At 41.2% G+C, this 24,622-nt stretch overlaps 1 protein-coding gene across 1 annotated transcript in view; it reads right to left on the reverse strand.

The window, feature by feature from the left end:
• Positions 1 to 2,669: 2,669 nt before the first annotated feature.
• Positions 2,670 to 24,622, reverse strand: part of LOC124277153 — a 38,739-nt gene continuing 16,786 nt past the window's right edge. Inside the window, 18 exon segments of the mRNA XM_046712811.1 lie at positions 2,670 to 3,462; positions 3,993 to 4,499; positions 4,935 to 6,217; positions 6,377 to 7,989; positions 8,277 to 8,460; positions 8,704 to 8,860; positions 9,170 to 9,277; positions 9,383 to 9,696; positions 9,955 to 10,071; positions 10,214 to 10,904; positions 11,091 to 12,493; positions 13,035 to 13,805; positions 13,808 to 14,228; positions 14,753 to 15,252; positions 15,255 to 15,925; positions 16,334 to 16,472; positions 19,225 to 19,488; positions 19,959 to 20,075. Coding sequence (XP_046568767.1) covers positions 5,109 to 6,217; positions 6,377 to 7,989; positions 8,277 to 8,460; positions 8,704 to 8,860; positions 9,170 to 9,277; positions 9,383 to 9,696; positions 9,955 to 10,071; positions 10,214 to 10,904; positions 11,091 to 12,493; positions 13,035 to 13,805; positions 13,808 to 14,228; positions 14,753 to 15,252; positions 15,255 to 15,925; positions 16,334 to 16,472; positions 19,225 to 19,488; positions 19,959 to 20,075 — 8,579 coding nt within the window. The 3' untranslated portion in view covers positions 2,670 to 3,462; positions 3,993 to 4,499; positions 4,935 to 5,108.

Below are 24,622 nucleotides of genomic sequence, written 5' to 3' on the forward strand. Positions count from 1 at the left end.
CTTTGAGGGTACAGCCACTAACAATCGGAATTACTATTTTAAACTTCCAAACATTAAATATAAATCTATTTACAACTCATTCATCAAATCTAAATCTTTTAAAAATGCAATAATTAATTGAGAACTGACATTATTAAAAAGATCCTTCATAGTTCGTGATTTGAAATAGTTATCCCTTGTGATGGAATATTCAACACAGTGAAGCTGATAGAGATATACCTGGTGAAATATCTATGGTATTCCTGTTTTTAACTACCCCAGATATTTAACAATATGATGCATTGACTATGATCGTATGATAAATGTCTGTCTTTTGTTGTGTATTATCGAACCTTAAAGACTCCGTGTTGTTAAACGAACGGGGCAAGCTTTGTTTAATTTTAATGGTGTTATCAGTTTAATTGTTTGATGGGCATTCTAGATGTTAGTGACTCAAAAACGAAACATACAACTCATGGATGGCAACTTCTTATTTATTGCATAGAGCCAAACCAAACAACAGTTGCAATAAATAAGAAGTTGTCATCCATAAAGTCGTGTTTCATGTTTGGTGTTATCAGTTTGATCGCATACCTGACCGTAAAGAATACACAATGTGAAGAGTAAACAATGCGTGCATTTGAGAGTCGAACCCCAAAATAGGTCAATCGAAACAGAGTAATTTATACCTACCCGAGTGTGCCTGTTTCAATAACTTAATACCAATAAATTTCAACGTACTTAAGTGTACACTTGAATGTTTGCTACGTTACAGGTTCTTTAAATCTTTCAAACTCATATATTTTTCAGAAAAAAGAATGGATCTATTTTAATGTCATTGCGAAAACCACTTAATGTCAAGTGTATACAAGGGTCATCGATATTTATTACTTATGGAATTAGATTATATTAATGCAAAACAAATTCAAGCATTCCAAGAAATCCGTGAGAAGGGCTCCTCAGATAAACGAAATTTCGATACGAGTATTGCAATCCAATATCAATATTCGGATCATATGTAGTAGTTATTTCATTCTAATACGAGAGCATGGTCATAATGCACCATGGTCTGGTCGCTGGTGTTTGGTCGATGAATTGTCGAAGGCGTAGCCCAAGACGCAAATTCATCATTATAGGATCTTTATATAGCGCACATATCCACGCACTAGTGCATGCTCAAGGCGCTGGTATTTTCTCCTTCAACTCATGGATGTCAATCTCAACGGCACATGCTATTATCAATTTCAACAATGGGGAGCATACAGCTCTTGCAGCCACAAGGCGCACCGAGTTATTGCGTCTTTCTCATCCTTACGAGGTACCCAATCACAGCTGGTTGGACTGGGACACATAATGACAGTACTTTGTCCAAGTTTACAAAGTTGCTCTACCCTCAACTAGGTGTTTGCACGTTTTCATGTGGCCACCATCTGGTCATATACCAACGGATTCGTGGGTTCTTTTAAGTGCACAGGGTTGTGTACTGTACACTAGGGTTGTGAGAACACTGAAAGAGTCTCGACACAAAGTTGACTCCAAGGTTTTTACACCCGGCCACAGGTGGGTTCGATCCCGAAACCTCAAGCTCGCTGGAACACTAGCCTGGTGCCTTAGGCAGCTAGCCCACCACGCCCCACAATCATCGACCAATCAACAGCGATCAGGCCGAGGTGTATTTGGACCAAGCTCGAGTGAATAGATGAAGTAATTGCTTTGTATCACGCCCTCATTCTTCATTCAATTTTCGGAATCTGCGCGGGATATTTGAATTTAAAATCATTCTGTTTTAGACGCATTACATTGTCACAAATAGTTGACGAAATTGAAGGTGCTAAACTCTGGGATGATACAATCATCACTCCCTCACGAGCTGCCGATGTAATGTAGTGTTTCCGACAAAGTTGTCATTATCTTCATTAAGGAGTAAAACAAATGTGTTTTAGAAGGTTTACATCCATTTGAGACAGACAGTTATGTTTGTTAAACGTAACAAAAACTGCACAGAGCCAATCAGAGAGTTGTTGTCGAAGGCAGCTCAAAACCGTGGTGTAACTATGCAATTCGCCACGGCTGAGATCAAAGACAGCAACTGTTTTATTTGAATACACGGCGTTTCAGAGCTAATTCTTGCTCCTTCATCTTCATTCACCTGATAAAGGAACAAAAATTAGCTCTGAAACGTCGTGTAAAGAATAAAAGAAGTTGATATCCATAAAACGTGTCATGTATTCATGTTCGTCCAACTTCTAAATGCCTTTCAAAAGATTTGTTTTATTTGACTTTAAATGAAATGTGATACTTATCATGAAGACATGTAAAGAGGATTGTCCGTGCAAGGAAGCACAGTTGTGCGAATTGATTCCTTTTGCTTCAGTGCCATGCCCCATATTTCACATACGTCATCTTCAAAGACGTCCAGTATTTCAAACATTGTTTTCTCAGTCTGTTTTGTCAGTACTCTGGCATTTGAAAATGTGTCCTGAACGTTTGACTATATAGAGTACAATTATGATCAGAGCATTTTGGACACATGCACTTAAATGCAATGTAAAACAGGCTACATTTTGTTAGACTTTATCCGTGCCATATTTTACATGTACATCTGGAGATAAGAAAGTCGAATCAGACCATGATGTCTCTTGTAGTTTTCGCACCGGTCATGTAACATAAAAAGAATAAGTATGCGATTATTGAATAAAATTATATTTAATTACACGCAGACTACGTGCAGCATACGAATCAAGTAATCACAAAAAGAAACGACGACTTTTCTGAACAGCCATATTGACGTATAATACGGTATGCTACTGTCGAAATGTAATCAATACAGACAGTATAGATTAATTACGCATTATTGGGGTTTCATTCATCTCCAACGGTTCATACAGTTTGTTTCATCATAGAATATATCACGTCGTATTGTCTCACAGGCTTCGCCAACATCAGCTCTGTTGTGCGTTATCCTAATACCGTTCTACACCACGCACTATGTAATCACTCACTAAAATAGTTTTGGTTTCTGATTACACTGATATATATGTTCTGAAAATATTAACTACGCTATGTAGAAAAACACCCTCGAATAGTTTCAATTTACACTGGTCTGCTATATGAAAATACACTGCATACAAACACACTTGTTACAGGAAAACAAAGACCACGAGATATGATTGGTTATTTCATGATGCTGATGCCAATATGTTTGCACCCGTTAGTTTCAGTTTCTAGTGAAAGAACCATAGTAAGTTTCATAAGTTCCAACAGGTGCTTGAGCTGTTATTGTCACGTGAACCTCTGATGTGATGCCAGGGACGTTGACTGTGACGTCATTGTGACGTGTAGTATACAGATGCATGTAGTCGCTGTAGCCCTTGTTGGAGCCGACGCTGATAATGTAGGTCAGGTGGTCTCTTCTGGGATAAAACACATCGCCATAGAAAAGCCTCACACTGTCAGACCTCCACTGAACTAACGCTTTTCTTCCTGCGTATGTAAACATAATAAAACAATAAACAATGGGAAAACAGACAACCACTCACTGATTATTTACCTTTACTTAAAATTCCAGTGTTGATGTTTGTTATCATATTCTACCAAGCTTCTGTAAGCATCATGTACAGAAAACGACGATCAGTGCACGACATCTATCTATTCGATCATGTCAGCAACGTTACTATGTGCCTAAGCGACTCTCGGTTGAGTTAGTTAATGCTAGTTTTGGTCGATATCCCTAAGGTGAACAGATCATACAAATGATCCTACTACTCCTTCGGCAGATCATACAGTGAAAGAACTCAACGTCTTCACAAGATGGTTCTTAGGACAAGGACGGACTAAGGCAAACCAGAGTGTATATTGTGTACCATGGAAATTATATTCTGATTATCAATGTTGTATGGCATTTCTTCAGACAAGAGGGAATAATATTTTACATTGTATGTCCAAGTAAATTCAATAATATGAATCTATCACATGGCAAGTCGGCAACACTCCTCATGACAGTTCCACTGTACCTGTGAGTACTGGCGCTGTGCTGTCTACTGTGACAGATGCTGATACAGCTTCACTGACTTGCTGCCTCATGTTTACTGCACGAACCACGGCTGTGTAGCTTTCCCCGTCCTTCAGGCGCACACCTGACATTTCACAGAATCTCAGGGTGGTGTTCATCCATACTTTGATGTCTGTTACCCGACACTGGTAGTGACTGACGGTGTCCTGGTCTGGCCAAGTCCACTGAAATGCGAGAGAGGACATGATAGACTGGGGGACGCGTTTCCCATGCTGGCTGTACCTGTTCTGCACCACAAATTCTACAACACTACCAGCAGCGGATGGTGGCCTGAAGAGAATTTGTAGCTCGTTTGATGAGACGAGAGTGTCCAGTTCCACGTTGTTAGTGCACTGTATAGTCATGTACAGCCTGACCCCATGGGATGGATGTGGGACCGTTATCTGACATGATGTACCGCTCTCGGAGGTAACCCAGCTATGGAGATCAGATGACAGCCTCATGTGACCTATAAACATAAATAAGATATTTTTAGCAATACGTTCCCGGGATACATATAAGAAAGAAAAAATCAGAAACATCATGGATAATGATAACACAGTGCCGTTTAGAAAGTGGTCAAATGTAACATAGGTTATATTTGGGATTACACTTTCTTAGTAAAGTACAGATTCTAGTACTTTTGTTGGGTTGAGTCCCATCCGGGATTCGAACCCACACCCTAAGAGTCAGGCCCCTAATGGCCAGCACACAAACAAACTCAGCCGCCTAACCCGCTCAGCCACCGCAAATTCCACAAAAATGGATGGGACTCAACCCAACAAAAGTACTAGAATCTGTACTTTACTAAGAAAGTGTAATCGCAAATATAACACATGTTACATCATGGATGATGTTAGCATGGATATGTAGATCGTTGGTATATATTACAACAAATACTTACCAAGAGCACACCAGCATGTAGAGATTCCCGACTCATCATCGTCAGCTGACCAGGATCCAGATGCGTGTACTATTGGAGAAGGTTTGCTACCAGAATAAACCAGGTAGGCATTTACATCTGATATTGTGGGTGGAGTTTGGTCGAGTACAATCGGTTTAGAAAGATAATGCGTCCTCAGTCCAGCACCATTCTCAGCGATGACTGTTGTGTAAACTGGCGTCCCATGGGGACAGTCACCTCCACCAACTGGTGGAAGCCAGCTTCTGCATGGCGAAGGGGCTGAAGCTGAAACCCTCCTGGTGTTGTACCAACTCCAATCTGTATGTTCATTAAGCCACTTTCTGGGTCCATCATCCTGGTGCAGATACCTAGTAGTGAGGGCGTCAGTTGTCGTGCTGTTATAGCATCTGGTCCATCTGTTCTCTCTCTGTCTGTGCATTCCTCTATTTCTATATCTGCATCCTGGAACGATTCTTTACTCTGAATTGTGACTTCTAAAAGAGCTGAGACTGACACAATTTCTGCATCAAGTGTAAACTGGTATTCCGCACAGTGCAATGTATGGTTGTATCTCAGGACAAATGGGATCTGGATATGGATGCCACCCACTGCAAACAGAGCCTCTTCATGATCCAGATGATCCCGCTGAATGCAAACCTTCACGCGATAATGTGACCCGGTATCTCGAAGTAAATCAACCTTGAATACATTCAAGGAACCAGATCCAACATCAGTTTTCTCATGTGTCATGTTAGTGATGGAGATATTTGTGAAGTTCTTACACACAAATCCATATGGAGGGGTAACATCAACTAACACGGGAAGGGATGTCACTTCGTCACTGAGATGCCCAGCAAAGTCCTCTGCCACTACAGAAGCCGTGTAATATTGTCCATGTTCTAGGTTCAAGTCATCAAAGAGACCTGAGTTCCTGAGTGTCACCGTGGTGTTGGTAACAGTATGTGATGAGTTGTCTTCCCTCAGGTAAACATGATATTGCTTCACACTGGAATGGTGATCCTGGAATCCGTGCCATGAGACACCGAAGGATGAGTTATCAGACTGTGTCAATCTACTTTGATGATGTTCAGTGTTGAACACATTTCCACCAACTGGAGTGTCTGCATCTATCACAAAGCCATCTGAGATGACAGTGGCGGACATGTTCAAGGAGTTGATGGCGCGAATGCCAACATAATACTTGGTACCATGAGTCATATTTACCACTGGTAGGGAGATGTTTGTAGTCAGTCCTGCACTCTGATATGGCAACAGGTCTGAACCTGGAAAAATAACACATAATAATATCATGCTGTGGCATGAACACAAATATGATCATGTGAATTTACTCCCAATATTTTATATCCAACACGAACATATCTATATCAATCAAATATAGAGATAAACATAATATGAATCATATGTATAAATGATTCACTTACCATATTTTGTAACACCAGCCCAGACTATGTATTCCTCAATGCTTGTCTGTGTTTCCTGGAACAATCCTTGCCAACAGGCAGTTATGACAGTCTCATTGCTGTCGAAGACGTCAAAGTCTCGACTGCATGTTGAATCTGAATCCTTCAGTGCTCTACCTCTTCTCACAGAAGGTGGTGTATGGTCGACTCTTATACTCGGGGATGTGAAGACTCTGTATTCAGAATCTGAGTACCAAGCTCTGATGTAGATGACATAGTCGTCTCCGTGTTCTAGGGCTCGGCCATATGGCAGACAGTGGACTACCCCAGTCCTCCTTCCTACATCATACCATATACTTTCCTCATTAGTTTTAAATATTCCAGACCCAAAAGGCCCGTTAAGCAGCCCCATGCTCCACTCATATCGCTGAATGTCGTATGTTGTATCCATCTCCCAATGCCCGGCAATACAAGACAGAGAAGATGTAATGTACAGGCCAGACTGGTTATGGGCTCTTGGATATATCTGGACATCCACAAGCCTGTGTGAGGTGACATTTGACATATCACGACATGTTACGGGCATGGAAGGTGGATTACACTTCCGCCCAACCACTGCACATGTACAGTCATCAGTACAGTAGTGAGTGTCACAGGAGTGACGCTGTAGTTCCAGTGTTCCCTCACGTCTCCTCTTGTGATCTGTTGCTACAACTGAGACGGTAACTTTACCAACAGGACTCAGAAGATGTGCATCATTCTCAGCCCAAATAGATAAAATGATTTCCCCTCCACCAAGTAACTGTGTTAGCTGGATTGTGCTTGACTGCTCCTTCACAGATGGGTCATGGTTGACTGTAACCGTACCATTTGTTAGTTCGCCACCTTCATACGACGTTCCAACATTTAAATGATAGCAGGAAATGTTTGATTCTGCATCTGAAAACCCATACCAGGTAAGATTGACAAATGTTAGTTGAGATCCATTGACACTGATAGTTTGCCACGTTAATGGTGGCTTAAAGCCTCCCACTATCGGAGAAGTAGAATCAATCAGAATGTTGTTGCTGTGTGACGTTGTACACAAGCCTGCACGGTTGCAGGAAGTCACCGACAGTTGGTATTTGTCTCCATTCCTAAGTCGCTTTTCCTTCGGCAAAATCAGTAAGTACGAGTTCTGTGGTCCTAAGGTAATTTGTTCTACTGCTACGGCTGACTCGTGGTGAGTTTTAAAGCTAAGTATGTGCTCATGTATTGGACTCCCATTATCAACAAACTTCCACCGTGAATACAGGACACTGTTATCCCACTGTGTGGGGATGTTTTCGGGACCATCTGGTGATGTTGATATGAACACTGGTTTATCAATGACTTCTGGTGCAGTGTCATCAACTTCAAAACTGGGGGAGACAGTTTCGACAAACAGACCTACAGGGTTGTATGCTCTTACTGTCACAAACAGAGGAACAGAGAGTGGTAGATGCAGCCCACTTGCCAAGTAAGAATCTGAGAGGGCAGTGTTGGTGAAATTCATTATGTCACAAAAACCCGATCTCTGTCCAATACAGCACTCAAAATGGTGGATTCCTGTCTCAGCATCCTCGAAACCAACCCATTTACTGTGGACATATGATCTGCAATGGACGAATGGTATTGAACTATAAATGTGTATAAAGTTCCTAAACATCGTAAGTAGTTGCATAGGCCATATATATAATTGGCCCTGTACATAAACTGCATATTAACACTATCAATATGGTATAGCAATTAACTGTCATTCCATTATTTGCATATGTAAATGAAAATGTGAAAGATATAGAGGCTTGTACAATAACCTATGGAAAAATCCTAATGTGGATGTACAGCTGAGAAAAATATGCATTGCTTGATAGACTAAAAAAAGGTTTCATAAATCATTCACCTGTGACCGTGGTATTTGTTATGAGTGTCAGTGTGACCAACAGTAACAACACCAGCTGCAGGAGCGGATCCATCCATAACGACGCCATCAGAAGATTCAGTGACACAGAGCCCTGCATTATTACACGCCTCGACTGTACTGTAGTACTTCGCTCCAGGGATCAAGTCATGTGTCCAGTTATGATCTGAAACATATTCACACACATTAAACATATGATGTGTAGGGCAAGTGAGATGAGCATAGCGTAGTTATGAAAGAGTTCGATCGTCACACGGTAGGCCTCAATTCCTCCAAACTGTACAATGGATGAAGCCAATTTCGGGTGCCCCATCATTTTGCTGTAATTCATTGTATGGCATTAGTGGTTACATGCAACTTAACGTTATGTGAATGTCCTTAGTTAACACTTATATAGTTCTTTAGTTACTTGTCCGAAGTCCAACAGACAGGAGAGGCTTGACGTCCAAAACGCCTGGTGAAGTCCCAAGTCCTATTCTGTAGCCCTGTATTCCAGAGTGAGGGTCGTGAAACCCAGTCCAGTGGCAGCCTAGCCCAGTTGTGCTGGTTTGATAGTCCACCTCATCCTTAGGTAAAAGACAAATGATCAGTTTGTTAGAATTATATACTTTGTATAAACCAATATGGATTCAAAGACGTACCATCCAAGAAGAACCAGCAAGCACCCCACCCAAAGATATGAATCAAAATGCAATAAAAAGCAATCAAAATTATGTTGAACAACCACGTGGAGGTCATGATATATCTCTATCAATGAAGACAAAGTACCCAAGCAGCAAGTCGTGAAATTCGTGCCATAAGCACCTCGTCGATTGTCATTGAAAATGGGTTATATTTTAATTTAATGACATTTTACAGACTAAAACCACCCTCACCTTACTTCCAACATACCCATCTCGAACAATACCAGCATGTGGTTGGGAGTTATCAATGACGAATGACTTGGATATGCACAGAGACCGAAGGTGGGCGTTGTTGGTGGCCTAGAATTCAAAGAATTAGGAATTATACAGTAATTGTGTATCAACAATGTGTACGTTGAAGTTTCCACGTCCGTTATTGTTAAAATAAATCCTCCTACTGTTTACCTGAATTCTGATTTCATAGGCATGCCCTTCAATAAATGTATTATCAATGTGAATAATTGTAGATTTCGTTCTTGTTTCAAACTGTAGAGGTGGCGCTTCTGTGTTGACGGATGTGAAAATATTCAGATGGTAGGACTCGATGCCACTTTCGGGGTCGTGGATATCCTTCCACTGGATGCGAAGTGTCTTTGTCCTCAAAACCTTCTTATGCGGGTACAGTCCTTCAACCTGAATCGTGCCACATACAGGTGGTGTAAGATCGCCTACTATTTCAGGAGAAATACTCTCTGTCGTATGACCAACATGATCTTCAGCTGAAAAATATCAAACGGACTAAAGGAATTTTCTGTGTAAACAAGAAAAATAATGTTCTTTTGTAAGGTCCTTGAACAAAAAGTGTCATGTATAATGTAAATCTGAATTTTAATAATGTTTTGGACTGCTGGTTTGTTTTCACGAAGCTTTGGTATCATTACAATTTGATAGTGAGTCAATAACACATGTTCATGACGAAGTGATTCATCTGAAAATGACAATGATTTTGCTGCGTTTGTTTCCTTCAGTTTCATCACCTTTGATTGTGACAAAGTACACTTCTCCAGTCTTGATGGGAAGCCCCTCAGCTTCAAACGATGTGCAGTCGCCAATCTTTGTCCATGCCATGACATTTTGACCACGAGGATAGTTCCCTTCAAAAACATGAATTGTGATGAGCAATAGAAACTATGTGTAAACAACAAGAGAACAGAACTTTGTTATATTATGTGCTATATTCTCTCTCAAATCAGACATGAAATTATGTATGTTTAAAATATTTAAACAGCTTCATACCGATAGCAATTGAGTACGATTTGATTGCATGGGCATATACAACTCCATGTGGCAGCTTGTCAGAGAACCCGGACCATGTGATGACCATCCTTGAGGGATCGGTGATGTAGCCAGATACTGCGTTAGTTACACTGACGGAACCTCCAACAGGGGGAGTCTTGTCCACCACAAATCCATTTCCGCAAATGGTGAAGGACAATAGTTCCTTTTCTGTATTTTCACTGACATTGGCACATATGTAATAGGATTCGGAATCGTCAAAGTCAATCCTACCAAACCTGACAAATCCAGTTTGTGTAAATTTCCATGTCAAGCAAGATATATCAGAGTCACAGTCATACACTGGAACCTGTTGGATTCCCCTCATGATGAACCAAGTGACATTGCGGCCAGCTGTATTGGTGATGACAGCACTCACTCTACTGCTGCTGTTGATAAAGTCAACATCCAGTTCATGTAGCAGCTTTAGTCTTGTGCCAAGTCGTTCACTGTGGAGAATGTCTTCGATATTGGCCAGTCGCTTGTCATCTGCAGGCAGCTCAAACAGTCCATGCTCACTATACGACGTAGCGTATGGGTTCAAACTCAGCTCAGCACATTTGGAACCAAACTGCCCAGATGGACAGATGACTCGTACACATGTGAACAGTTTTTGATAGGAGTGGATCGGTAGCTTCAGGCATCTAGAGGTCTGAAATCAGAATGAGTATGCATTCAACTATCTATTCAAAATTTTTTGCTTTCCTTAGGAAATATGACTTACGATAAGTTGAACCAGCACAAAGGCTATCAACTTGTGCCAGGTGCGTCATTGATATACATTGTGCACTGTTTTGTTAGTAGCTTACATCATTAGACTCATTATCAGCATATTTACCTTGACATTGCAAGAGCCAGGATCTTCTTGCATCCACGTTGTAACTGGGCTGATATCTGATTCGGACTTGATGATTGCCCATTGAATGATGCAGCTCCCAGATATCTTTAAGGACTCTCCACAGTCAATACTTTCTACTTCAACAGATATGTTTGTACAATCTCCAGTTTCATCTTGAATGACAGAAACGATATTCCCAATCTCTGGAATTTCAGATACTGACACACCATCAGACAACTGTTCTGTGATACAAATGTGTCCAAAGCAAGGCGATATAGAACCCAAATAACGGTGTCCATTTTTCAGATTTAGATTTTTGAAACAATGTGCTGTGCCTCTTCCTGTTTTAACCTTTGTCTCGCTGATGATTTTGACACATGCTTCTGAAGATTCATTGTTACATGTGCTTTGAAGTAACTGGAGATGATAATGGGTGGCAAAATCCGTGTTTTCACTATTGCCCTCCCAGTGTAGTGTGTAGGATGTCGTTGAAACCTGGTAGTCAGCATCTTGAACACATCTGTACATTTCAATGTTGAAACTACTTCCTTTTACAAACCTCAATTGGAAATTTGGATTTGTTGTTAGAGGAGAAAAATGTACATGATAAGTTGAATTATCTACCATGCTGCTTCCAGTGATGAATACATCATCTGAGAGAAATGAGAAGCCTTCAAAGGTTGTGATGTTTCTGACTACAGCACTGTAGTGCTGCCCAAAATGCAGTGGATTGTCGAATGTAACGTTAACGCTCATACTGTGAGAAAGGTTATGTAAATCAAGAAAGTTAACCAGCTTTTCATCATTTAGTTCACATGTTGGGCCATCATAGACAGAGATTGAATGAGGAACATCTGCCACAATCATAAATCCATCTGACGACGAAACAGTTTCTCCACCCGAACACTTCGCCCGAATAGATGTAAAGTACTTGACAAACGTCGAGAGAGTGGGTGACTTGATACAAGCTGTTTGTATATCCGACCCAGTGACACCAGTAAACGTTGCTACGTCATCCATACCTGCTGTTGACCCGATGCCTATCTCAAAAGTGACGTTTCTGTGATGTTTGAATCCAGACCAGTGGGCACAAGCTGAATAGTGCTGGTGGAAGTCCACGTCTGTCAAGGAGTTTACATCTGAAGGATCGACATCCACGACCAGAGCTTGACCAGGAGGGAATAGTGACGGAAGACGGATTGACTCTGTTCTTACAGTAGTGAAGTGGCCTGCTGAATTGTAAACATACAACTCAAAGAGACATCGTTTTCCAAGTTCTGAGTCCTGACGCTGCAGAAGGACCATTGGATACTGGATGCAGCCAGCATGTCCCTCAGCTTTACACACCTCACTTGCCCCAGAAGGAGTCTGCAGTATTGGTGTAACATAGTCCTCGTCCATTACTGTAAAACATCATACAACAACTTCACCATGCAGTTACCAACCATACAACATAGCATGGTTGCTTACAGGGGAAAATACGGCAGAAATTAATGTTTCCAAAACAAACTGGCTGCATAACCAAAAAACAACTTTATACATGTAAAAGAGTTTTAACTTGGTACGTTTATTCGTGACACATTGTCAACAATGTTCAACATTTGAGTGCAGACTAAGATGCCAAAATGCCAAGAGCCCCCTAAATAGCACATTTCGACAGTTTCCACTGCCGTTTCACAAGTCTGTTCATAGTTTTCAGAATTGAAACAAATGGGCACATATGAATCTTATTGCGTTGTTGAAGGTCATACTTAAGTTTGAGATGCATGCCTCCGGAAGGTGTCAGATTACAGACAACGTAAGTGGACAGATATCATATTGCTAACAAAGGTAATGTTGTGTCAATGCATTTAGCTAAAAAGAAATATTATGATGAAGAGAAAACTAACTATTTCAAACATTGCCATTAAAAAAATATGTGTTCATCTTGCAACTGAGACTTACCCGCCCGGTATGTGACTGTGAACTGCTGATGTACTTCTTCAGGGTCTGAGAATGTGTGATTGGTCCAGGTGACTCTGATGTGATCCCCAACTATCTCTGGAACTAGTGTCCCGTGAACGTCTGGGGGAGTGTCATCTATCATCACAGGACCAAGGGTTGCCACTGATGAGACGCCAGCCTTGTTTTCTGTCTTGATGAATATGTAAAACTCTGTCCTACTATCAAAACCAGTTTCATGACTATGGAAACTTGTCTTCCTATGAGTAGGTCTATAACTGGCTAGATCTGGCTTGGTGTATGTTGACACATCATACCCAAACCCTACGAAGGAATCGCGAATTTGGCTTTCGTTTTCAATTAGGCTCCAGTTCAGAACAACTTTGTGAAACGGCACATAAATTACAGTCTCATTCAGATACGGCAGATCCCTACATAGGCTATCAGCTGTCTCGTTGTCTATGTAACTTCCATATACTATAGGAAAACGCAGATTCGTGTGTAGGTTGTTAAGACACCGATCGCGACACATGTGTACCATTGGAAGCCTAGCCATTGTCATATTAGAGTTGATTAGCCATGGTTGATCAAATATGCATTGGAGACTAGATAAAGAAGATGCCTGGTGGAGGGTAATGTTTTCTATGATTGGTGGGGAGAGGTCAAATGTAATACCATCTGAGCAGATAACATCAGAAGGCTCTAGAGCATTGTTGACAGCAACAAGTGAAGTAAAGTACCTGCCTTCTTTAGGGAAAACTAGTGATACACTTTCTGTTGTTGCTTTTGAATGATGATATCGCTTGAATGTGTTTGCTTCAGTTCACCAACACTAAGACACTTGTCTGCTAAGCCTACGATGTAATATCGGATACCACTCTCATGGTCAATAAAACCTCGCCAGCTGATCAGCACATGCCCTTCACTGGTGTAATCTATGTCTGGACCATCAATGCTCCCTTCTTGAACGATGCCAACTACAGGAGGAGACTCATCAACCAGAACATCCAGGTGAGCAAAACTCTTTAGCATGGCCCCATTAGTTATAAAGAGGGTGAAGTAATACTCTCTGTTGTGTTGGCCCGTGTTCGTATTATTGGCTTTAAGAGAAGTCTTGCCTAGGTCCAGTGTATAATTCTGGAATTCACAGGGCCCAACAGATGGACAGTAACAATCTGGCCCTCGTGGACACCTAACCTGAAAACAAACAAATATTTGCTTAAACGTGACACCTATAGGGCATATAAACTATGTCGGATATGATGGAGCTATCACGCATTGTGATGCCTGTGAATTTCGTTTATTAAAATCCTACACAATATTTCCATTACCAACTCTAGTGATATTATATTAATTAAGAAGTGAATTTACCTTCATGTATAAATACTTGCATCGTATTTGGTAGTATTGGGAAAGCAAGTATTCGAACATCGCATGGTAGTTGTCCAAATAGTAAAACAAATCAACGTATCCTGTACTAACTTTTCTCATGCGATTTTATATGCATTCAGAGTAATTTTCAGAGCTGGACAAAAATGGTTGCCCATTTTCATTAACACATCTGATCTTCTTGAGTAAGAACATGCATGCAATATCCAGATAAGGCGATGTTGTTTTCGTAATATAAATCAAACTCAAAATACGCTCATTATGAATCCCAATATGAAATAAATAAATGTTCCAGTACAGTCCAATTGTTTCTAAATTCAACTGTGCATTACCAGAGCTTCGAGTTTCCTGACAGGAAGTGCACCGTTCCCGAGATCTGAGCCCGCATCAGTTGTTCCAAGCGCCCACAGCACAGATGTGATCCCACTGTGGACATCCCACGCTCGAAACTGAAGAACCATCGTAGAGAGATCTGTGTTGTTGTGAACATATACCTGACTCGTTCCATCTCTAACAAGCCAGGTATCAGCGATGTCAGCCACACTCCTGTCTATGTGCACAACTACAGACTCCACAATGGTGTTCATCATAATGTCCTGGGCCTTAACCCAGACTTCGTAGGTTTCACCATCCGTTAGATTCAGACCCAGGCTCAGAGATTGGTTGGTAAAATCTGGAACTGATTCCCATGACGTTTTTGAACCATTGTTGAGACACCATTGGTACTTGAAACTTGTGATGCCATGGATACTCACAGTACCGGTGACAGGTAAAATGCCCGTTACTTGATCATATACACCTGATATACCATTGCCTGTGTCTTCTTTCACATGGCAAAATAGTTATTCGTTATGTAATGATCATTATGATAACGTTCATTCCAGTCTAACTGAATGTTCCCATGGTAAATTTGCCAAGTATATCTCGTGTCCTTTGACGCAGATATGACCCTCAATACTCGAGATGTCGTAACCTCAAGTTTAGATGAATTATCGTACAGCAGAAAACGTCGTACAAATCTGACATTTCCAGCAACATCGTGGACTTCCACATATGTAACATACATGGCAGGCTCTGATGGGAGTGAGACTGTGATGTTCACACTGTTTCCGGTCAGCTGGCCTGATTTAAACACATGGTTAGCATAGTCCACATCTAGTGTATCCGGGTCGAGGTGTTTCATACCATAAACATCCACTTTAAAATACTTTATTCCTGAGGCTTGTTCTAGTTTTCCAGATTTAGGATAGGGATCTACCCAGCCTGACACACCAACAGTGATGTTAGGGGATTTAGTTGCTCTTGTGGATAGGCGCATGGGGTTGACAGAGGAACATGGAAATCTTGAATCTGTTGTACAGTGAACTGGGGCAACATCGTCATATCTGAAGCAGATGGTCTTGCTTTCGTCAAGGGGGGTGAACCGCTTGTTGCCAAGGAAGTGTCCATCGAAGTTTTTATAATCAAATGAACCTCCTGAATAGACCTTGATTACTCCACATAACCTGAAAGTACAGTTTCATACGTGTAAACCCTAATGACGTGATGACAGTAAGGTTAATAGTTACATTATCATTCCATTTTGTGTTGTCTTGACAAGTGGCAAGAATATCTCATTGCCAGAGACAGTTCTTTGTAATAAAGCAAACTGATTCAGTAAACATCCATGAATTCGCTTAGCTCATAAGCTCATACATTCTAAATGTATAATTCACGATCAATTACTTATAACGCATGTTTATGCATGTATGACTGCAAGATAATGATATCAGTATCAAAACACAGCAACTTGACACAGCATACCATTTATACATACATAAATCCCTGTTAACAATATCATTAGCACATTCATCCTAGCATGGGGTGTCTCTACATATCTCTAGTTGTTCTTCATCAGTAGTAACCCACGTTACCATTCTCCATTAAGCAGGGAGGATGAACCATTCAGGACTCTGTCACATGACAGTAGTGGCGCAGGTGTGGACGACGAGAGGGCCTTGCTGCAGTCGCCACCTCCCCTCAACGTAGTGGAAGACAAAATGTGTTCGGTACCTATAACATAGAAAGAAATATTAGGTTGGATCAACTCAGTTTTCATACATACAAATGCACAAACTTCTTTTAGAAGTTGGATCAATAAGCAAGGATGACAACATATGGATGAACAACTTCTTTATTAAAGTGAGAGCCGTTAATTAAGAAGTTTTTCATCCATATATTGTCATCCTTCCATACAAATGCACACTTACCATGTCAGACAGAAATACATGTACAATGGATGAGATAGTCAGACAAAGCGGGAAGGCTGCTGTACGTACTCATAATATAGTCAGAGATTTGTAATGGATGTGGAAAGGGTTTTGTCTCTTCTATATGTATGTCCGACATGCAGTTCGTCATGCCAAGGACCCAGCTTGGATTCCTCACGTGGGTACAATGTGTAAAAACTAACCTCACTCACTCCGACATGTAATAAATACAACCAATACTATTATCACAAGGTATAACGTACAAAACAGAGTGGCGACAACGTTGTGTAATTAACTGCCAAGTATTAGCCAACTATATGAAAATGATAAGGCTGTAGCTCTTCAATGTAGGGGCATTAGTGGAGAAACGGGTTTGTGAATAAACTGAGTGATAGTTGGTTTACTGGGTTGGTCTTTGGGCATTCTTACATATTACGCAGTTATCAACCATATCAATGGAATCGATGTTTCTGATAACACTCACTGGATTGCCTAATGCAGATTTGATTATTTACAATATTTACATATAGCTGTAATGTTCCTGAACGTTAACGCAACACACTAACAAATCGAACAACCAAGTATAGATTTGAAAATATTCTTGCAGTGAACCATTCCAGGAAAAATAAATGAAGACACGGTGACCCAGACCAGTAGCCCCATCCATGCCAAGACTGACGGTGACAGTCATCAACTTTCTGCAGGACTCTAGGAAATTCCTTCAGCATCTATTCGACACATTGTTATGGTTATCCAGTTCATTAATAGTGTGATACAACATCACCCTTTGATTGCGTTGGTCATACTGTGGCTAAGAAGTGGTCCATGGGAAACATGTCTCAACACGATATCATTTCAACCTCTTAGATGTAACTTAACTAAAAAATGGAGGCCTGCTTGAGAATATATGCGTTTCAGTACGATTGATGAACTGCGATTCTGTGATTCAGCTGCATAGTGTGAACATGAAGTAACAAGGATTGAAGGGAATGATATTACATTTTTCGAGGCACAAAAAGGAGGATATAAACAAATACCCGAATCGATTTCGCGGGGTCCGGCGAGAACATAGTTTAGTATTTCTCTATGAAAGTATGCTCAAGCAAACTCACAAGAAGTGAAAGACCAGTTGCTAAATATTTTCTGTATTTAACTGATATGTATTCATGTCGCTTTTTCACACAACATACCATTCTAAATATATCTACACTCTTCAAAAAGTGACTTTAACTATTAACTCACTGACTAACAAAAAAGAAACGCATCGGCGTTTTCAGAAGTTCATTTCAATATATTTTGACAGCAATCGTCATTAAGACAATTGCAGTGTTTGAATCCCGTTAATCATGCCGTGGCTGTGTATTTCGCGCAAACGCACCCCAAGATGTGTTTGTAAACGTTTGACATAAAAAATGAAAATGATACATAGAAAATGCATGCAGAAAATGTTTTCCACGTAATGCACGTGCAATGTGTCGGGCACATGAGTAGAGACATCGACTATAAAAGGCCAAACCAAATTCATCATTTCATTACGAAATTTACGACGTAAATGAAGATAAAATATGCCAAGATCGAATGCAACTGACCGAAATATCGCCATTGGACGTTTGGAGTCCCAGTCGACCATTGGAGGACCAAACCATCAGAAATCGTCTGAGAGAAGTGGGAATTCGAGCATATCGACCAAAGGTTGGACCTGTCCTGACAGGACTACACCGACAACGACGTGTCCAATGGTGCAACAGGATACAGACATGGAACCAGGGGAACGCATGGAACGCGTTTGGTTCAGCGATGAATCGCATTTCCTCCTGCAACGACGGGATGGGAGACAACGTGTCTATCGACGTCAACAAGAACGTTTTGCCCCGAACAGATTTGGCGAAGTACCTTCATGGTGTGGGGAACCATCTCCGGCACGGGTAGATCAGAGCTAGTGGTGGTTCAAGGCAATCTTACAGCAAATCGCTATATCGACCAAATCCTGCGACCTCACCTTCTCCCACCTGATCGAACATCTGAACCTGATCGATCATCTATGGGACGAACTTGATCGTCCGTAAACGTCACCATCGTCCTCAGACACTTGCAGAACTTGCCAACGCGTTGCAGGAAGAATGGCGAAGATTGCCCCAAACACAAATCCGACGACTTGTGCAATCCCTTCCAAGGCGGTGTTGCTTTGTGGATCGAAGCCCTGAACGTCCCATTGTACCCACATATGTGCATTTAGTGAACTGAATTAATGCTGATGATGACAATACTACATGACATCAGTGTGTCGAATTTCCTCCATCTATGTTCAGTAATCGACTTAAATACGTTCAACACATTACCTTTTTTTTGGCCTTTGCGTATATTCGAAGTGTGTATTCTCCAAATCCATTCCACGAAATACCATTATTCTATCAAGCGTTATTGCATCCTTGTAGTGCCTGTTAAATGACGATGATGATGATTATGAGGAGGGGAGGGAGGACGACGATGAAATATATAAAATCACACATTAAAGCAGATGCCTTTCGCCCATTGAGTTCAACACTCCAGTTTACCTGTCAGAGTCCTTCGTATCACTGTAAGGTTGCTGTCAACAATACCGATGTAGGTTCCACTGATATATACAGGCTGAGGCGATGTTACTTTCCTTTGAAAGTCAGCTTTAATACTGAAGGACATATACCCCGGTTGTATGTTGAGATACACGTCTGTCTTTGAATAACAGTCGGTCTTGTTGCCCATGTTGGTGCTGTTCTTCGTGACGCCTCTAAGGTCCTCTATTCCAACGTTGCAGGTGATTAAATCGGCCTTTGTGTCAACTACATGATAGGGGGAATAGATACAAAACATACAATACTTGTGTACACAGATGTCAGAAATACAAGCCTTTTTCAGAAAGTATAGTATTATTAGACCATATCACTCAACATTCTCATTGTTAGTACAGATTACTCGTCAAATATGTGTTGTTCCCCTTAACCAGCTAAACATGTGATGCAGTCATCCAGTCCCGAAATCCATGAATTACTGCAGATGCGACTTTACACATGAACTCACTGCGTCAGAATTTATGTCGAATGATAGTTTGTGTCTTCATATCTTGCTTCAACAAAATATTTCATCTGTCTGTAAAGCATCTCATTTCTCTCTGAACAAACAAATGAAAAAGGTCCTGTACCATCAAACTAATCACAGGCAAGGTTCGCCTTGGCAGTCCAGTGTTATGAGCTGGAATGTTGCTAAATTTATAAAAAAAAAAAATATCACTAAAAGCAGCTCCTACACTCACCGTCACACAATGCACTGCCATTCTTTCTGAATCCAGGTTCACAGGAACATGATTTTGTGAGACCATCAGAGCACGTTCCAGGCCAGCACCACCTATCCTTCACATACGAGCACGTGGCTGAAAGAGTATTAAGTTGGATGCAGTAAGATGATAATTATGCCAGGATCACCCAGTGAAGACAAAGCGAATTGTGTTATACAATATCAACACAGAGAAACCGTTTGATCAGGTCAAGCAGTTAATCTTTGACTACACCCATCAACTGTCTTCTGCGTGAGAAACAATACTATGATGCCACAAAAACGTATACAGTACAGGTTAACTTGTCTGCAGATGACTACGACAACGTTGTTAACGGCAGCGACTTCTGGCCACGTGACATTCGTTGCAGGGATTATGTGCCTCGACATCGCCAACAGAATATGAATGAATATCAATATGACCAATACAAAGGTAGTGGATACCGACATGATGAACAGTTCTAAATGACCATGAATAACGGTACAATTTTTCATCTCTCTATGTGTGCAACAATATTACTCATGCTTTTAAGTTTATTAACCTGGAGTATACGTGGTGTGTCTAGCAGCACGCCTCATGTAATAATCTAATACCATTCCTATTAATGTGGATGTACTATGTATCCAGGAGCATTGATAAATCCAAATAATGTTGATAAACTAAATGACATTCATGGGTACAACGTTATAACGTGTATGTGAAACACAAGTGTCTCCGTCAGGGGATCCGGGGCTCTAGCGCTATTATGTCATTCCCAGTCACGATGGAAAGCTTACCCTTTACAAAAGTCTGAGTACCTGGTAACTGCTAAGCGCTTATGTGCAACGGATATGCAGACATTTTATTCGAATGTATTGAAATGATACACGTAATTAATGAAGATTACCATCCAAACAACTGCATTTGTACGCATAAGTGTATTTTATTGCTTATTCCGTCACAACGCATGAAATGACCCTCATGGTGACTTCGTGCACAAAAAAACACATGCAAATGGCAGTTAATGTAGGGTGTATAAAAGCCCATGTGCTTCCTGCATTATATTCATTCATTTGTCGCCGAAAAGCTGTGTTAAAATGCCACGATTGAGTGCTGCCGACCGAAATATCGCCATTGGTCGTGTTCAAGCCGGAGAAAGTTTTGGAACTGTTGCACGGCACCTAAATGTTCACAAAACAACGATATCCCGACTTTGGAGCCGCTACAACAACTTCAATTTGACCAACGATCGCCTGAGAAGTGGAAGGCCAAGAATCACGACCCCCTTCAAGATCGGTACATCCGGGTCCATCACCTGCGTAATCGGCATGCCCTACCAACCGTGACTGCACACACAAATACCAGGTTTGAGGAGAGTGTCAGCTCAAACGATTAGGAACCGTCTGAAAGAAGCGGGTTTACGTGCCTGTAGACCAGTTGTTGGACCTGTACTACGCCCCTACATCGACGCCGACGACTCAGGTGGTGCAACAACGTAAGGATACGGACTTTACAAAACTGGAGGCGAATCTGGTTTCTTATGAATCACGTTTCTTTTGCAACGTCACGACGGAAGACAGCGTCTGTATAGGAGACGTCATAAACGTTTTGCGCCCATCTGCGTCCGACAGGTGGACAGATTTGGCGGAGAAAGCGTCATGGTTTGGGGAACCATCTCATACAACCAGAAATCAGACTTGGTGATCGTTCCAGGAACCTGACAGCCCAACGTTACATCAACCACGTGTTAGAGCTTCACCTTCTCCCGATTATTGACCAACAGACACAGATTTTTCAACGGGACAACGCCCGGCCTCATACTGCACGTGCAACAATGAACTTTCTGCAGAATTCCAACGTCAATGTCTTGCCATGACCCTCTAAATCACCAGACCTCAACCCTATTGAACACCTGTGGATACTCTGATCGACGCGTACGTCAACGTCAGCCGCCGCCACAGACGCTGCAACAGCCTCGCCGTTGCACTGCAGGAGGAGTGGAGAGCCATTCCCCAGGAAAGAATCCGGCGTCTTATCCGTTCTTGTCCAAGGAGATGCCGTGCAGTGATTGCAGCGCGTGGTGCTCATACGAGATACTGAGAAAGACGCCCCCTGGTGACAGAGTTTATATGTAATCTGTTGTAGACTTCTATCTACCAACGTATTAAATTCAACATATCTTAATGCTATAGATGAGTTAACGGATGCCTATGATATGCTTTGTCAAGAAGGAGATACTTATGTATTAGGAGATCTGAACTCAGACTTGTGTAAAACTGTTTTCTCCTCACGTGAAAAGGTACTTGAAAAGCTAAGTACATATATAAATCTTGTACACGTGTTACATACCTCTTGCACGTGTGGTCCGGACTACACATGGAGAAGTAAGGACAACCTGTACAAGTCTCTTATTGACTATATTCTTGTACCCTCTCATGCGGTAAGGTTTACTTCAGTGTTGTGTGCTTGATCAATGTGACTACACAATCTCTGACCACCTTCCTTGCTTCGTAAATATTAAACTACAGCATAAATCTGTAACTCCTACATTCAAGACATGTATGCCAAAATGGCACAAAGCTGACTCCACTGAATTAAATGCTTACACAGAGGAAACAGAGAGACTTCTCTCTGACATATGTATGCCATGTAATGAAGCACAACCTGCAGACATTGAGCTCTATAATGAACAGATTAGTAATGCCCTTACTAGTGCTAGTTCCCAGTGCATCCCCTCTGGAACATTTAGATCCTATCTAAAGGCACATTGGAAGAGTAGCGGCCTAAATGACGCATTACCAAATGCGAACCTGGCTAGCAGACGACAAACCAAGGGGAGACGATTTTTCTTCATATCGAGAATACAAACGTGCTAAGCGCGTTTTCCGTCGTTTATATTGGCAGGCAAAACGAAAACAACGCAAAAAACTATCTCGTGAACTTGAAATTTCTTCAGAAACTGATATTAATACCTTCTTTAAATCTGTGCGTAAGCTGAGACGCCCGCGGTCAACAGTTGACCAATTAGTGTTTAACAATACCCACGCGGACACACCAGAGGCCATATGTAACCTGTGGTGTGCTTACTATGCTAACCTCGCCATACCACATCATGCTGAAAACTTTTGACGATGAATTTAAAGCATCTGTGGATATCAAACTGGCAGATATAATTTCACAACCTAATGATTCTACTGCTGCTGACGCTGTACTATATGCCGACCTCCAGCCATTAGAGTTAAAACAACATCTGGTTAATCTAAAGCGTTACAAATCCCCTGGACCAGATCACGTAAACAATGAACATCTTATCTATGGAGGTGACGTGCTGGTCGATAAGCTCTGCGTCTTATTTAACGCAATTATGAAAGCTGTGAACGTTCCCAGTATCTTTAGACTGGGTATGATTGTTCCACTTTATAAAGGAAAAGGTGCAAAATGTGATCCCAAAAACTACAGGGGTATCACCCTAACCTCCTGTATAGGGACACTATTTGAAAAACTATTACTGTCACGTCTACAATGTTATATAAGTAATATTAATCCTCACTTTCCAGACCCTCTACAGTTTGGATTTAGAAACGAACATGGTGCAATTATGTCGACGTTTATGCTCAATGATTGCGTAACATATTATGTTGAGCGTGGTTCCCAAGTCTTCTCAGCTTTTCTCGATAATGAGAAAGCTTTTGATCGCATCTGGCATGGCGGTCTATTCTTAGAACTCCACAATTTGGGTATAACGGGTAAAATGCGGAATCTGCTATATCACAGCTACACCTGCAGCTCTTCTTTTGTAATGTACAACAGAAATAGCTCAGACTCAATTGAAGTAAAACAAGGTGTAGGGCAAGGTAGAGTCCTGTCTGCATGGTTCTTCCTTGTCTTCATAAACGATTTACTAACTGAATTAAGACTTAGTAACAATGGTATATGTGTATATGGTATTGATGTACCATCAGTCCTGTTAGCCGATGATACGACACTGTTAAGTACCACACCGTCTGGGCTGCAGAATTCACTTCATATTGTTTCAGAATTTGCTTCCAGATGGCGCCTAACATACAATGCATCGAAAACCACTGTTGTAGTTTTTCGGAAAGGGAAACAATCTTGTCCTGAGCTCTTATTCTCCTTTTGCGACACCTCTATTAATGTAAGTGTCAGTAAAATATGGTGGTATTCTACTCTCATCAGATCTGTCTTGTAAAGATAGAGTTTTCGCTAACTGTCAAAAGGCCAGGCAAACCATAAATTCCTTGCGCTAATTGGGTCTTAACAGTACTGACTTACATCCAGTTACATGTGTTAATATATGGAAAAGAATATTTTTACCTACAAGTTTCTATGGTTGTGAAACAATGCCTACGCAATATGACAAAAACATTCATCAGGTTGAAAATACCCAACGATATTTTGCTAAATGTATTCAAGGGTTCAACAGACGTATGCTAACAGATTTTGTATGTGCCAACCTAGGTCTCTGGACAATGGTTGGGTACATTGACAAGTGTAGATTATTATTCCTTGGAAGATTATGTAATAACGCTTGTAATTCATCAACGAAAGCACTGTTCTGTGCATTTTTAGCACTCGCTGTTCACTTAAATATTAGCTCACGCAGTATTTGCAACACTCTGTTATGTACAGCACTGGACTATAAT

This window comes from Haliotis rubra, unplaced genomic scaffold (genome assembly GCF_003918875.1).
Source record: "Haliotis rubra isolate DU_JTF1 unplaced genomic scaffold, ASM391887v1 Scf1056, whole genome shotgun sequence".
In the NCBI taxonomy this organism is placed as follows: Eukaryota; Metazoa; Mollusca; class Gastropoda; order Lepetellida; family Haliotidae; genus Haliotis; species Haliotis rubra.